The sequence below is a fragment of the Anguilla anguilla genome, chromosome 8, assembly GCF_013347855.1.
Source record: "Anguilla anguilla isolate fAngAng1 chromosome 8, fAngAng1.pri, whole genome shotgun sequence".
Lineage (NCBI taxonomy): Eukaryota > Metazoa > Chordata > Actinopteri > Anguilliformes > Anguillidae > Anguilla > Anguilla anguilla.
In genome coordinates, this window is record NC_049208.1 from 42,321,783 (window position 1) to 42,337,128 (window position 15,346).

The window sequence follows — 15,346 nt, forward strand, 5'->3', positions numbered from 1 at the left end:
CTGAATCAGAGAGGGGAGAACTGTTGCTGGGCATGGACGGGGTAATGCAGGCTGGTTCTGAGATTGCTTCATAACAGAATCTTGGGGCCAGTGTCATAGCATTTTAAGGAGTCAGCAGGCACAAGTTCACACAACCAGACAAATTGATCTATTAATATGCATTAACCATACTTTTTGACTGCAACAGTAAAACAGAGCAATTTATAAGCACTGGCTATGAAAGGATTGGTGAAGATGCATTGGTCTGCAATATATTTAATGGCAGAAAGTGCTGACAAACATTAGCTAACTCAAATAAAGTATGCTGACAAAATAAAGTGTGCTCACTAAAGGGTAAGTGAGGAACGATGGAAATGAACCACTCCTACAATATGTCATCCTCATGATTCAGAAGCAGGGAGATGGGAACAATCATCATGTCCACCCAGCTAATTTTTTCCCCTTAGAAATAGATTTTTTCATACAAAATTTTAACATTACCATGTCTAATTGGAGGTTACAAAAGTAAAGTGCACTATGGAGATTTTTTAGGCTTTTGTAGTCACCTAAAATTGGATGAAGGAAAAGAGATGTAATTTGGAGTGACTCAGGCCAGTCCTTTTTTGTAGAATGCAATGGCAGAAATCATGCGTTTGAAATGACAGCTGGAGCACTGCTCTGCACTGCAGTGTTTATGCGTGAACAAGTGATTGTGTGTGTGTGCGTGCGTGCGTGCGTGCGTGCGTGCGTGCGCGCGCACGTGCGTGTATGTGCGTGCATGCATGTGTGTGCACGTGTATGTGTGTGCATGCATGTGTGTGTGTGTGCGTGCGTGCACGGGTGGGTGGGTGTGTGTGTGTGTGTGTACGTGTTTGTGTGTGCATGCGTGTGTGCGCGCATGTTTGTGTGTGTGTGTGTCTGTGCGTGTAGGCAGAGGTTCTTGTTCCAGATCTTGCAAGTATGATCAGGGAAGATCAGCAGGGGATATGGCACCTATGTGGGTGTGTGTGTTAATACAAGCTGATGGAACTGTGAGTGTGTGTTTCTCTAATTTTAGGGAGTATTATATTTGTCAAAGATCATACAGTATGCTGAACCCTTATGCCTGATTTTCCCCACAACGCGGATGGAGAGAAAGGGTAATTTATGAGGAAACCATTCACAGAGTACCCTGATTCCCCCCCCCCTCCCCCCCTCCACACACACACACACACACACACACGCACACACAACATAAACACACAGAAATACTTGTATAAAAGGATCTATTCTTAGGAAGCTCAAAGCACATTCAAGAACCTGCAGCATGCTCTGTAAGACACATTCATGCATGACAAAACCATTGAAACAACAGTCCTACCACACAGTACTGTCAGCCTTTTATAAAGAACGCACACTTTGATGTGCGTACACACTATTAAATTCAAATGGCTTTTTTGGGGTTATATACTTATGGTGTACCTCTCTCACTATGCTTAATGTAAAAAAAATTCTTTCTTGAACACTTATAGATGTTGAGATGTTTGCCAATTTTATTGTAACATTTATGTTCTCAGGACATCAATGAAATCTATTTCACTTATTGGCAGTTCCATTCGCTGGTTGAATTTGAATTTGGATTTGATTTTTATCAACAAAAGGAATAGGTCAAGGCAGTGACATGATTAAGCTTAGCTAAAGTGCTGCTCAATGAAAATGCCATCACAACATCAAAAAATTTGCATTTCAACTTGGTTATCTCCTATTTTATAATAGAAGGACCAGATAGAATTTTCTTTCTTTCTGGTCGAAACATTTTGTGAAGGCATTCAATTCTATTTCTAGCTGAATGAGCATGCTATTTCACGATGTTGGCAGAATTTATTTTATTTTGTCACATGACAAAGGTGTAGGGCACTACAGATGTAAATCTTTCCTATTGGTTTGCATTTTATTATGATAAAATGGCAAAATATCACAATTTTTGCCTGGCTGTGTAAAAATGAAGAACTGCACTAGGAGAGCCATTGGAGCAGAGCTTCCCTCATTGCCATTTTAAAATATAAAAGAGTCTGAGTAATGTTCCCATTGCAATTTCTGCAAGTCAGCCGCTGTCAGTGTTACTCTGGCAGTGTTGTGTGTGAACAGAGCAGACGCACAGGTTCGAAGGTGACTGGTACTGAAAGTAAAGGTTGTTCAATAATTGTGGGACATTTTTAATGGCTCCTATTTGATCATGTACTGTATGTTTAAAATTTAGTTCATGTCCAATCTCAGACTAATTATTCCCTTGACCACCCTCCCCATGAAACAGTAAGGCCTTGATTTGCTGCCCCAGTGCTATAAATTGGTGTAATCTGTGGTTTGAAGTGAGAGAGGATGGTTGTGTGGAACTGTTCATGGTAAATCTGTTTCCCTATGAAGGAATTGCAATGGGCAGACTACTTTATTTTTATTTTTTATGAAGTGTGAAGTTATTATATTTGACAAGCAAATTGGAAATGAAATACTGTGGGCATGTTTGGCTCATTTGATGCTCCTCTTGCCTGACCTTTTTACATATGCAGCATTTTTCCTCTTTGCTTGACAGCATGCATTGTTTTGCATGCAGCCGTAATTGCTGCTGTGACCAGCTATTGTCATAGAGCCCAGCACCTTGACAGTGAGGCGCTAACTCAGATAGCATGGATATCTGCCTGCTCCAAAGGTCTCAGAATTAAACCGTTGTTGGCACAGTTGGGACTGGGCCATGTACCCTAATGCTAGCAAGGCATATTTTACATAATTATGATTTTATACTCTTATTTTTCTCAGTCTTTTTCTTAAAATTGATCAAATGACAAAAAGAGGCCCATCACAACATTGAACATTGCATTTTTCATAGTGGTTCATCACAACATGTGACTGCTTCAGTTGAAACAGCTTGGTTAGGTAAAGGCCATATATGGCTCACCACAATTAGTAGGGATTTGTAAAACTCAAAATGTCCTAAAAGTTTAATTGTAATGAAGATGGATAGCCTGTCAATGATGCAAGGTAATGACACTGGTGGGTAAGGCAGCGATACTGCAGAAACTCTTGTTGGTTGGATGCAGCTGTTGTTTAATATGTTCTGAATTAGGGTGCGACTATTTACTCGAGTAAACGAAACGAAAAAACTATTCACTCGAGTAAACGAAAAAAGAGCAGTCAGCAGTTACTTGGCTCATTCGTTTAAGTCACCACTCTGTTGTGCATAGATGAGCCTCACTGCCTCGGATCAAATCCAGACCATGTCAGTGCTGACTGTGTCTGGTACCTCCTTAGGGCAGCGTGCAGTTGGCAATTGTGATACCTAGGGTATGAGCCAGTTCAGTTGGTTAGGGCTCCATGTTCATCGCTATGTAGCAACCCTTGCTGGTTGATCTGGTGCCTGTGGACTGCATGCTACAGCCACAGTGAAAGGTCTTCCTCAGACACTGCTCTAGGGGAGCTTGGCTTTGCGGTGTGAAAAGAAGCAGCTGGCGACACCATGTGTGGATATCTGTACTCTCCTGAAGTTCAAGTTATTTGCACAGATGATTTTTGTCTGGTTTCCCTTTAATTTGAACCGAGTTGTCATGAAAATTCTGCATCTTAGACATTTGAATTGGTTTCTTGGTTCAAACTGGCGAATCTTTATACCCATACTCTAACCAAATAGTGTCCTTCAGGTTTTTTTAACATTTTTTTTATTTTTGGATTTGAACGTAAAGTATCATAAAGTAGTAGGAGCTGGGAAATAGGAACAAAACAAAATATGTCACGTATTTCCGTTTGGGTATTGTATAATGCCACATATTTCTTAGAATTATTTCTAATATGCCACAGAAAATGGGTTGATGCAGAAAGCAAACCTTTTTATAAGCACTTCAAAGGAATACTTTTTTTTGTTTTGCATAACACCAGCATGTGCAAGAATGCCGCTACCAAGGGAAATCAATTGAGTAAATCGGCAATAACCGATCGATTTAATGCGTGGTGAAGAAAAAAAGGAAGCCGCACGACCCAGGAATGCTATTGCCGGCAGCACTTGAGATGCCTGACCGGAGCATTCCACGACATGCACAATGCCCATAAAAGTCATATTGTTCATACAATTAAGCTGCTTTATCGAGTATGAACAGCCGCTTACCTCTAGAATAAGCTGAGAAATTGCAATCTTGAATGAGTGACCGCAAGCCAGATCATGCTGGCATGCTCAGTACAGGGGAGAGTGGGTGCAGGTGCTGCAGAGGGTTGCATGTCCCACTTGACAGTATCCCAAATAGGAAGCTTAGCAGGCCCTGGGCTGTCACTGTAACAGGCCATTTTTAGACTTATCTTAATGTCGCATTCCAGTATGGACAGTAGAGTTTTATGAATCTCCCACACTCACAGGATGTGACATGCTCTATTCAAAATTGGAACAATGAAAACAAAAATTGGTTGTCTCTTTGGTTGTCAAAAAAGTAAATACAGTAAAGTGAAAAAGCGCTTGAAAATATAGTGTCAGTTTAATATAATAGCTCAAAAAGCAAGACACATTCACTTTTCAAACAATGGATATGCCTTCATCAGCATGTGGTAAAATGATACTCTGTGGACAAATATCACAATTATCTAAGCACTGCCAAAATCTTCTAGATAGATAATACCCTGCTTGTCATAATGGACTGAGGGTGTATTGAGGCCCATTCACAAAGATGCATAAGTAACAATTCAGGAATCAAATACATTATCCCAGTACATCAAAAAGCTGGATAAAAACCCCCTCAACGTTAACTCTTCATTGAGACCTTTATGAAATTGTGAGCAATTAATCCAGCATGATTCCCATTGTAACATAAATTCTTTCCCTATCCCTCCATGAATCTACATCCCACAGATTTTATTACCTGACTTTCCCTGGGTCATTTTGTCTCCATTTCAACTCCCCAATAAAAGAACTTTGTTCATGAATTGTATTTGCCTTTTAATTCTAACCTGTTAAATTGGTGCAAATGTGATTCCAGCTGAGCTATATGGTAGTGACGTGTGGACTTTAAGCTGCCTGAGTTTGAATGGGTCCTTCAGTAATCCTGCAGTGGGGGTGGTGTTATTGGCCTGCCATTTAATGTGGAGTACAAACAAGACTGGATATTTTTTAAATGGTGCTTTTTTATTTTCCCTGCATAGTGCAGAATGCTTATAATTAATCCACTCTAATTGGAAGCATTTATCCGAGGTTGCCATGGTGTTTAGAGTTGCCTGGAGGTCTGGTTGATGAAGGTCACCTGATTGCATTGAACCTGTAACAGAAATTGTTCTCTTGTTCTCAGAAATTACCTAGGTTCACTGCATTCAGCTTTTTTAGCATGGGGACAATGGTAAGGGATTTATTTGTAGAGTTTTTATTGAAGGTCTGGAAATATAAAGCAATTGTGCCTGTGACCTTGGAAAGAAGCCGCACTGTTTGTGATTTTCCATTGGAAGCAATTTTTGTTTTGACTTTAAGATCGCTTTGTTCAGATAATGATTGTTATTAATAAGAAGAAAATAACAGTAATTATGACAATAATATTAAATGATTCTTTAAATAGCAAAAGGGAATAGCATCCAAATGGAAATGTAACAAGTTTTATTAATAAGTTTGGAGATTTTAAAATACTTGTACCACAATAATCAGGGAAGCATTATATGCATTTCTTCACAGATTTTTTCATACACACACACGTACACACACATGCATGTGCACACACACACACACACACACACACACGTACAATCTCTCATGCGCAAACTGGGTGGAATAGCGCACACTCTGCAGTGTCTGTTGTACTTTGCCCTTGGGGTCCCTGCTCAACAATGGTTCTCTTCTGCATTTCAAGGTCAGAGGAATGATGATGCCGCTCTCACAGAATATTAAAGCAAAAAGAAAAAATGAAGGAAGGGAGAAATGCAAGGAAGCTGTAGCTTCTAGCATTGATTTATAGAATAATTACCCCTTACTCTCCGAGCTATCTGTCTCTGTGGGGCTCAGAGCAGGAGACCATTGCATTGAGGAATCGGACACCTTTTGGCAAGTGCTCTAAGTAGTATTAGAGTGTGGAAGAAGCCTTTTTAACTGTGTTGGGTTGATCTTGTGGAAGTTGCCATTCAGTCAATCATTTTGAAGCATCATTATAGTGCTACCTGCTTGTAAGGACAGCCTCCATCTCAGAAGATTGTATTCCTGTCAGTAGTATATTCATAGAAGCAGTGTGCATTCAAATAAATGGAAGAAGTGTACCTGTGTGATGAAAAGGTGTTCATAAAGGGTCAGGCATGTGTTACTAACATAACTGTACTCATCTTTAGCCTTTAACTTTTTTTACTTTTTGTTTTTTGTTTAATGAAATACAGTAGTTACAGTGCAGTGCAATGAAACAGTCGTATGTGGGTTTGTCAGGATGTAGGAAAGAGAATTTCTAGCCCATAATGTGTAGTACTGCATCCGGAATTAGGCTAAATGTTTTGGTCACAGTCCAGTCAACTGAAACAAAATGAACACATCTTGGACTGGAGATGATTTTAACACTGCATTTTGTAGTTTACAAACTATTATTTGTATGTACAAAAAAATCCAGTGCTGCTAACTGTTGAACCATGAAACATCAACTATTTCTCTGCTGTAAATGTAAGTTTAAAAAGGATTATGTGGCATTATAAGCTTTATAAACTAAAATGTCTTATTAGCCTGTTTATTGCGCTGTAATTAAAAAGAAAAAGATTGGGTGGCTTTACAGAATGTGCATTTTGTGAATATTTCATATTTTGTCTAAACTGAAAATGATTGAGGGTAATTAAACAGCATTTGAATAGGGATGATTCCATGCATCAAATTTTTGCTACAACATTGTTATTCTGACATCTGTTATGCTCTCGATAAGTGTGTTTCACTGTAATTTCAAGGTTGGTTCCCCAGTGTCTTCATTTTGCCTGGAAATTACTTTTAGCTTCTATTCCATTTTAGTTTCTAGCATTTGACATTAATATACCAAATATATACCATTTACTAAAATGTTTAGAAGTTTACAAAAACTAATCTCCCATAAAAGATAGGTAGAGAAGGGAATGAGACAATATGGAAATATAGAATATATAGTGTGTACATTGATTTATTTTTATTTATTTGTGCAAAATCTTGCTAAATTGGATATTTTGTCAACTCACACGTTAGCTGAACAACAAAATATTTTTGTACATCCACTGTCAAAAATGGTTTTCACATACGGTAGAACTTCTGGAAAATGCTTTAACATTGAAAGTGATTTTAAAATACACTGATTTTAATCAGTTGAATGCTTTATTTATTGGAATAATTGCTACATTAGCCTTGTCTTTTTTAACGTTTGTTTCATTAGAAATGGATTTAAAGCAAATGGTAACACAACTACTTTAGTATATTTGGATGTCATTGTGTAAGTAGGCACATTTTTGGAGGGTAAAAGCTGAAACCATATTCAGGCCATAAAGTAATGAACTTTTGTTTGGATGTATTCAAATTCGGTAGCCAAAAGGTTAATTTTTGCCATGTTTATGATGCTCTGAAACACAAGGCTTCAGTGAACAAGTGAAATCACTCAAGTGAAGTCCTAATGGTCAAATTTGCAGCTGTTGTCTATGGTATTTTAAAGTTTATGGTTTTAAGTCCATCTGACTTTCCGGGGTTTGACAACAGAACTCTGGCCTTTGTCATTAGTATCCATGAGAGAATGAACAGTGAGTGTTTGTTTTCATTTTGTATTTTCTTTCCCATTTTCAAGCATTGGTTTCTTTGCTTGTGTCTAAATCAGATTGTTTGATTGCCCTCCTGCCCCCTGATCTGAACCATTGCATGTCTGCATAGTACTTCCATCATCAGCGTGTTCCTGCAATTGTTTACCACTGCTGCCAGGCTAGGAGGCTTGGGGGAGAGTGCGCTCGATTTGGTTGTCTGTTTTTACGCGTGTAGCTCTCCGCTTACCAGCTGATCGCTGACCTGTGACTAGCAGCAAAAATGGAAAATAATGTGTGCTTCACATTTTTCATTTTGTTTATTTGGTGTCACTACCAGTAGTGGCTGCTGAGCTGAAATTTGGCGGGGTGGCAAACTTCCCTTTAAAGTGATAATTCGTCTCAACCTTTTCATTTAGTTTCCTTCATTAGCAATAGGCTACAGCGAATAATTAAAATTAGAATTCTCAATGCCATCAGATATTAGCCTCAATATCCATTAGCCTATTAGTCGAGTAATAAAATTATTTTTATTTGCATCCCAAATTGTTCACATTTTATTGGTATTGTTTAAAATTGTGACTGTATGCAGCCTACTCCTCATTCCCTGCACCTACACTGGGAGAATATTCATGGCAAAGATCTGTGCAGATATTGTAATTTAAATTAACTTGAAACACAGGTTTGGTTAGACAGCCTTTATTGCAAATTACCTGAAAGGTAATGCAGTAGTTAAGAGTGGTTTGTCTTTTTTTCATTAAGTGTAGGCCTATACTTGGTAATGAAAACAGTTTTTTCTAAATTAAATTTTGTTTAATCTCCTTAACATCATGTGAAGTAAAAGGCTGTGTGTTTACCTGTCAATGGATTATTCAGAAATCTGATTAATCCTGCCAGTTGATTATTCAGATTGTTGACATGCTTGTTAATCAAAGAAAATGAATGAAAACTAATTAAGACCCAATGATCTGTTTAAAAGGATGTTTTTTGTCCCATCTATTTTCAGCTCCCCAACCATCAGTGGTCTCTACCAAACAGTGAACAACACTTGTGTGCCTCACATGTAGTCATGCAGATGCGTAGAATGTGATTATAAAATTATTGCTTGGCTAGCAAGTATATTGCCACTAATTTTGGCATGTGCGTATGATTTTTCTTCCATGAGAATGGATTGCATTATTGTATCACAGTTTGATTGGAATTGTTCTCAGACCACCTTGTACAGGTGAAGTTACGTATGGTTTCTTCGTCTGCACCTGGGTTTCGGAAAAAGCTTTCTCATTGCCAAATTTTGAGGTGAACTGTTCCCAGATTCAGACTAAACCACCGGTGTGAAAAACAACCTCAGTCTCTTTCCGGGCCCTCCAGTGAAAGTCCTCATGCAAACAGAATACGCAGACCTCAGTCTACCAGCTTTAACTTGTCTGCATTTTTGCATATGTAGGCAAATGCTTAGCTCGTGGCTAGAAATTCTCTGTCATTTAAATGTATCACATGCCTACATGCAGATGTCTGATCCTGGATCAGTTCTGTAAACAATTATGCATTGTATTGATGTGTGCGCTACATAAGAAATCTGATTCAAGGCTTCTGTCATACCCGTGTTCTTGGCCACAGGGACAGCTCCCTGCATGAACCTTCACTCTCAGCTAGAGGTGGGAATGAGAGGAAGCTGGCTACTCAGATTTGCTTCTTCCTCCTCACACCATCCTCATTCTCCCTCTGTGTATACCTCCAGACCTCTGCCCACCAGTAAGCTGTAGAAGCTAAGAAAGCTGCCATCTGTGGTGCTGCTCCATATTAATAACGAGAGCATGGTTTAAGCCAGCTGACACAGAGCCTTTCGGGCTGCATGTGCTGCATTCCATTTTCCTGAAATGGAAACGAGACGTTGACAAGCTTTTGTTGAAAAACGTGACCAGTAGGACTAAAAACCTGAGCCATCTTGTTAGCATTTTTCCTTATTTTAGCTCTTCAGGTTTAAATTCTTGTTCTGCTTTATCTTTTGTGGTCAACTCAGTATCTTATGAAACATGGTTATGAGCAAACAACACAAAATATGGAATTAATCCAAGCTGAAAGTAGCATCGTGCTGTTTTATAAAGGAAGCTTGGTCTGTGTGGATTGTGTGGATTGCCCTCCGGCTTGTGCAGTGATCCGTAGCAGACGGGGGAGAGGGAGGCCCCTAGATCATGGGAGAAGAATGTGCAGCTCTGCTGATTATTCTTCTCACAGTGGCTTGCAGAGAAACCCGGTGCTTTGCAGAGGAATGACAAATTAGGAATTCCAAGAAGCTCCTTAATCCAAGTGCCGATTGAAATTGCGACTGGGGGGGTAGCCAGGTGGGGGTGAGAAGTCATGGTTTCACATACACAATGGCTGCATATACAGTTCCAGGCAGAGTGTTGAGGGAAGGAACAAGAATTCTTCGTTCAAGGCTTTTACAGTGTGTATTCAAGACAGTCATCTATATTTTGAACACGGATGCTCAGCATGCCTACATTTGTTGATATTCAACAACAGGGATTCTATATGGACAGAAACATCTGCTTCATGACTGTATGTGGTTCTCTTCACAAGAAAGTCATAAGATGGGTGCATTCTTGTAACCATACCGATAGAATGTCACTGCCTGATAACGCTGCTGCTATATGCCTTTCTGCACCCAAATGTGTAGCATTAGATTCTCTAGGTGGATGGCTGGCAAGTGCTGCTGTCATCAGAACACAGCTGGAGGATCAGAAGAAGCATCTGTGACAGGCAGAGGCATTGTGAGCAGGCTGCCTTCACCTGGTATCCCGTAGGCTGTTTGGCTGAATGCCTGTGTGTCAGCAATGCCAGCTCAGCTCAGCGCAGCACAGGTGATTGGATGTGTAGATGTGAACAGGCCCCTAATGGACAGATTGAGACTATAACATTGCATGCATCTGCAGACTGTGGTGTCATTGGACATTATAGTGGAAAATAAAGGTCAGTATACAATGGGATGCTAATTAAACCTTCAAGATGCAAGATCGCAAATTTGTGATTAGAACTGAACGTTGTAATGCTGCTGTAACAGTCGCTACTGGTGATTTAAAACAATGTAGTTGCAGTACACTGACTTAAAATATTCCAAACCATTCCAAAAGACCTGGTCTTCTAAGGGTTAAGACTTTTTTTTTTTTACCAGCATAGGTCCATCAGAACTGTGCTGTCATATACGAGAATAGTAATATGTGCCATCACACATGGAGGTCTGATAGCAATGTAACACCAGCATCTCTTCCAAACAAAAGCACTGGCAGCCAACACATGACAGAACAGACCTTTGCATCACTGACCAGCTAACAAGGTCGGGTCAGAGCTTGCTTGACCTGGTCAGATTCCTGGTCGCATTTTTTTTAATGCCTCGGCCAGTTCCTCACAGCAGGTGCGACCGCTCAATAAATGAGTCGGCAGGGATGGAACCGTGTGGTATAGTGCCGAGTAATGTGCTGTGTTGATGCATAGGAAGCCTGCCGCTGAAAACAATATGCTTCGGGTGACACACGACACTCTCCTTCAGACTGGCTCCTGGGGGAGGGGGAGGAGCATGACATACTGCAACAGGAAACGATGGCCTTGGATTCGTGTACTGCGCCTATCACTAGCACATCTCGCCTTTTGTTCTGCGTTCATATAGCTGCTTGACACCCTGATGTGCCTTTATGTGAGTTTTCTCTGGGGAAAAACAAGAGCTTCAAAGGGAAGTGAAAGCACACAGGATAATGTGATGGAATGGTCATGAAACCTCTTAAAGGGACATTTCACTATATTCCTGAAAATATAATCGCTGGTGTTATAGGCCTGTACAGTGGAATACTTACTGTAGGAAGATATTGCTTGGGAGTACTTTGGCTGCCCTGTTTCAAAAGATTTTAATGAAAATCATGAGGGTGTGCCAGAATTGCCCGTCAGCTGTTGAACATTTCTGTGCTTATTAAAATCAGATCTTCTGTGAATGTGACCCAGAGAGATGTATAATAGTGTGAAGCTACATGTTTGGGTTCAGAGGTGCTAGGAGGGGTTGCAAATGTGCAATGGACTTAAATACAGTATGATTAGCATTCCAAATGGGGAGGAAAATAAGAGTAAGGGACAAAACATTGTTTTAAAAATTATGTGGCCCTGGTGGCCATAGAGCAAAAGCAGAGGTGGGCTTGTGGCAGTCCTGCCTCTCAGCCGTGCGATCAGGCATCAGTGCGTCCGCTCACACGTCCTAGCCAAACATCCTGCTCCGTGGCCCAGTCCGCTGTGTACACAGGCCATATGTGATGTGCTGGATATTGGCAGACAGGCAGAGCGCTGTATGATTCCAAGCAAGAGAGATTCTGGGATGTTGTGCATATTGCTGGGAGTGCAGCTGGTCAAGTCCTCAGGCTAAGGTCACAGAAGCCAGAACTAAAAATCATGCATCTTTTCACTCAGTGTTTACACGTATGCAAGTTCCTGTTCCTGCATGTTCTCTAGCTGACCCCTGGGTGGCAGTAGGGTAGCTCCATCCCGTAAGGCTCTGGGTACATGTGGCGTTGTGACAGGGATGTTGCAGGATGCGCATTTGTCCCCCGTGTCCATCTCTCCCCCCCGTAAGCACGTGTGTTCGCGCTGAGGCTGACTCCATCGCGTGCGGTCTGCTTCGTTCTCTGGAAGCAGGTGTCGCTTGCACCTCGTTAGGCTTTCAGGTCTCATTGTTTGGCTCCGTAAGCAATTAGGCACACCTCAGCAGAGAGGCCGGGACGGAAGGTGACAATTAGAGACGCAAAAAAGGGGGGCAGTGGATCACTGCTGGGCATCTGCCCCTCGCCCTGGGACCCCAGTTCAGCAGCCCTCTACAGGAAGGGAAGGGCCACCTGCTCCCCTGTGGGGCACTCTGCTCCCTCCTGCTGGGACTGCATGCTTTGTGTGCACCAGCAGGGGGCGACCTGTGTATGCAGCTCAATGTCATTAAATAACAATTACAAGTACTTTTTAAATAAATAAGCTTACATAAACAAAAAACCTAAATTAATGTCATAATAAATAGCCTACATATGAACACTTAAAAAAACATCTTATTAAGAAACATGATCATTTTAATAACATACCATTAAATCAAATAAAATAACGTTATACTCTCAAATTATAATGTTGCTCCAGGCTAAATGCTAACTACTTTGATATTTTCTGTTTCATGTTCCGCGTTTTATACGTTGTTAGGCAGGAAAATGAGCATTTCAACCCTTTTGGTTTTAAGCAGCTACACAACAGAGTGGCGATGTTTCCCACAGTGCTGAACACTTCCTCCGACGGTGTGCTAGTAGCACAGATAGGCCTACACAAGTTCCATTACTCTACCACCTAATGAGAGGATTCTCTTCTCTGTCGATTATCAAGCATAAGATTGTGCATCAGATAAATGGCACTGTTAATAAACTAGAAACCAAATTTACACATAAAAACCAAATATTAAAAAATAAAGTCTGTGGAGCTGAGAATGTGCACTTGAAACGCATGTTTGATTACAAATATAAAATTGTGGAGTGCAGTGTTAAATCAGAAAAAAAATGACTCACTGTAGATTTTAGTGTCACAGGCAACATCTTTCAAATATAGACGGTGGAAAATCATGGAGTATGTAACGTGGTATATTATACCGTGTTTATTTGATAATTTGTCTATGGCTCCTGCATGAATGCAGCCTTCCCACGAGACAAGTTTGCCCACCTATAAGCTGAAGGTTCTTACCAGCCGCTTCACTGACTCTTTGTTCTCTTGTTTTCGCAGGTATGACTACAGAGAAATGCTGCACAACTCCACCTTCTGCCTGGTCCCCCGGGGACGTCGGCTCGGCTCTTTCCGATTCCTGGAGGCGCTGCAGGTAAACGACGTGCCATGGCGTTCCTGCAGTGCTGCCGGAATGTTCCGTCTCACCTGGGTACCTTTGGGTTCAGAGATTTGTGGATACTGTTCCCAGGGTTTGGTCGGTAGTGTAGATGATCCCAGGGTTTGGTCAGTAGTTTGAGAATTCCCAGGGTTTGGTCTGTAGTGTAGTGTCGGGAACACCTACACTACTCACCAAACCCATGGAAGTCCTAGACTACTGACCAAACCATGGGAACATCTATACTACTGACACTGGTGTCAGGTGCAAGCTTTTCAGTATTACTCTAATATATTTAATTGGGGATGTAAGTAAAAGATATAACATCTCTTAAGGTGCATCTTTTAGATTTAAGTATTTGAGATGTTAGGCACCGGAGAGCAGATACAAGGCTTATTGCCTTTAATCAGTGGCCCTGGCAGTCCCAGTTCTGTTGTCGTCTTTGTACTTTTGTATTGTGTTCTTGTCTTTTAGTTGTACTTCCCTTGTACTGCCTCCAAGGTACAAATCAATGTTTTAATATGTATTGAATTTCACTGTTCTGCCATCCTGCAAAGTGTGGGCGAACACATTTATATCCAATTCATAAATCTTTGTCTGCATTTCCCATTCTTATTTTCACGATCATTAGCATTGTTCATGTGTTTTTACAAGAAGTGAAAAATTGTACTGCAAGTTTTAAAAAATGGCAACAATTTTTGACATTGGGAGGATTTTAGAAAGAAAACTGGAATGAAGCTGGGGTTGATTTCATTGACGGCACAGCAGGACTGCACTTGAGTGCAAAGCCCTGAGGACCAATCTTGCTCGGTTCAGAGGACTATTTTTATATGACCCAAGGGCAGCATTTTACACACCTGCTTTCCTTTGCTCTTAAAGTCACTGCTTGGATTTGTAAACAAACATTAATCTGCCTTAAAAACATAAAATACCAGACGTATATGCTATCGTCTGTGTACATGTGGGTGCATGTGCATGGCCTGTATGCATGTGCATGCATTTGTGTGTGCCTGTGTGTGTGTGCCAGTGAGAGAAGCTGTAATGAGTGAGAACATGTGTTGAATAAGCATTCCAAAATATATTACATTGCACAGTGACACAAGTCTGAATCACTATAATACACACTCAGTCACACGGACACGCACGCGCACACACACACACACACACACACTCACACGCATGCACACACATGGTAATGAATACAAACACACACACACACACACACTCACACTCACATGGACACGCACACACACACACGCACGCATGCACCCGCAGGCACGCACACACACACACACGCACGCACGCACGCATGCACCCGCACGCACACACACACACACACACTCTGAACAGGGGAAACATCCTGAGCATGCAGCCTGGATCCCAGCAGACCACACGTGGCTCAAACAGCCAGACTGTCCCAGGCCCACTGCTGTAGCCCTGCATTATTAATACTTTCATCAGTGGCTCTAAACTGGAGACACGCGTATCCTTTCCCCCAAAGGGAGGGAACACCCAGGGTCTCAGCCCATCCCCCTGCCTTCTCCACAGCACTACTGATCCTCCATCACAGAGCTGAACATTATTTCATGTGCATCTTCTCTCCAAGCTGACCTGGGAGAGAGAATTTTACGGTGCAGCTCACTCATGGGAGTGAACCGACCTTACTGAATTATCTGCATTTTTTTTTCAAACTAATGCTATTCACATGCCTCATAATCATATTCATTTATCTCTCTTCATCACAGATGCATACCAAATACTACTGAAATGAGA

At 41.1% G+C, this 15,346-nt stretch overlaps 1 protein-coding gene across 1 annotated transcript in view; it reads left to right on the forward strand.

Annotated features, from left to right (window-relative positions):
• LOC118233844 (exostosin-1b) overlaps positions 1-15,346 on the forward strand; it is a 121,327-nt gene that overhangs the window by 77,689 nt on the left and 28,292 nt on the right. The window contains exon 2 of the mRNA XM_035429858.1: positions 13,477-13,570. Within this exon, the coding sequence (XP_035285749.1) occupies positions 13,477-13,570 (94 nt within the window). The remainder of the gene's footprint in view (positions 1-13,476; positions 13,571-15,346) is intronic.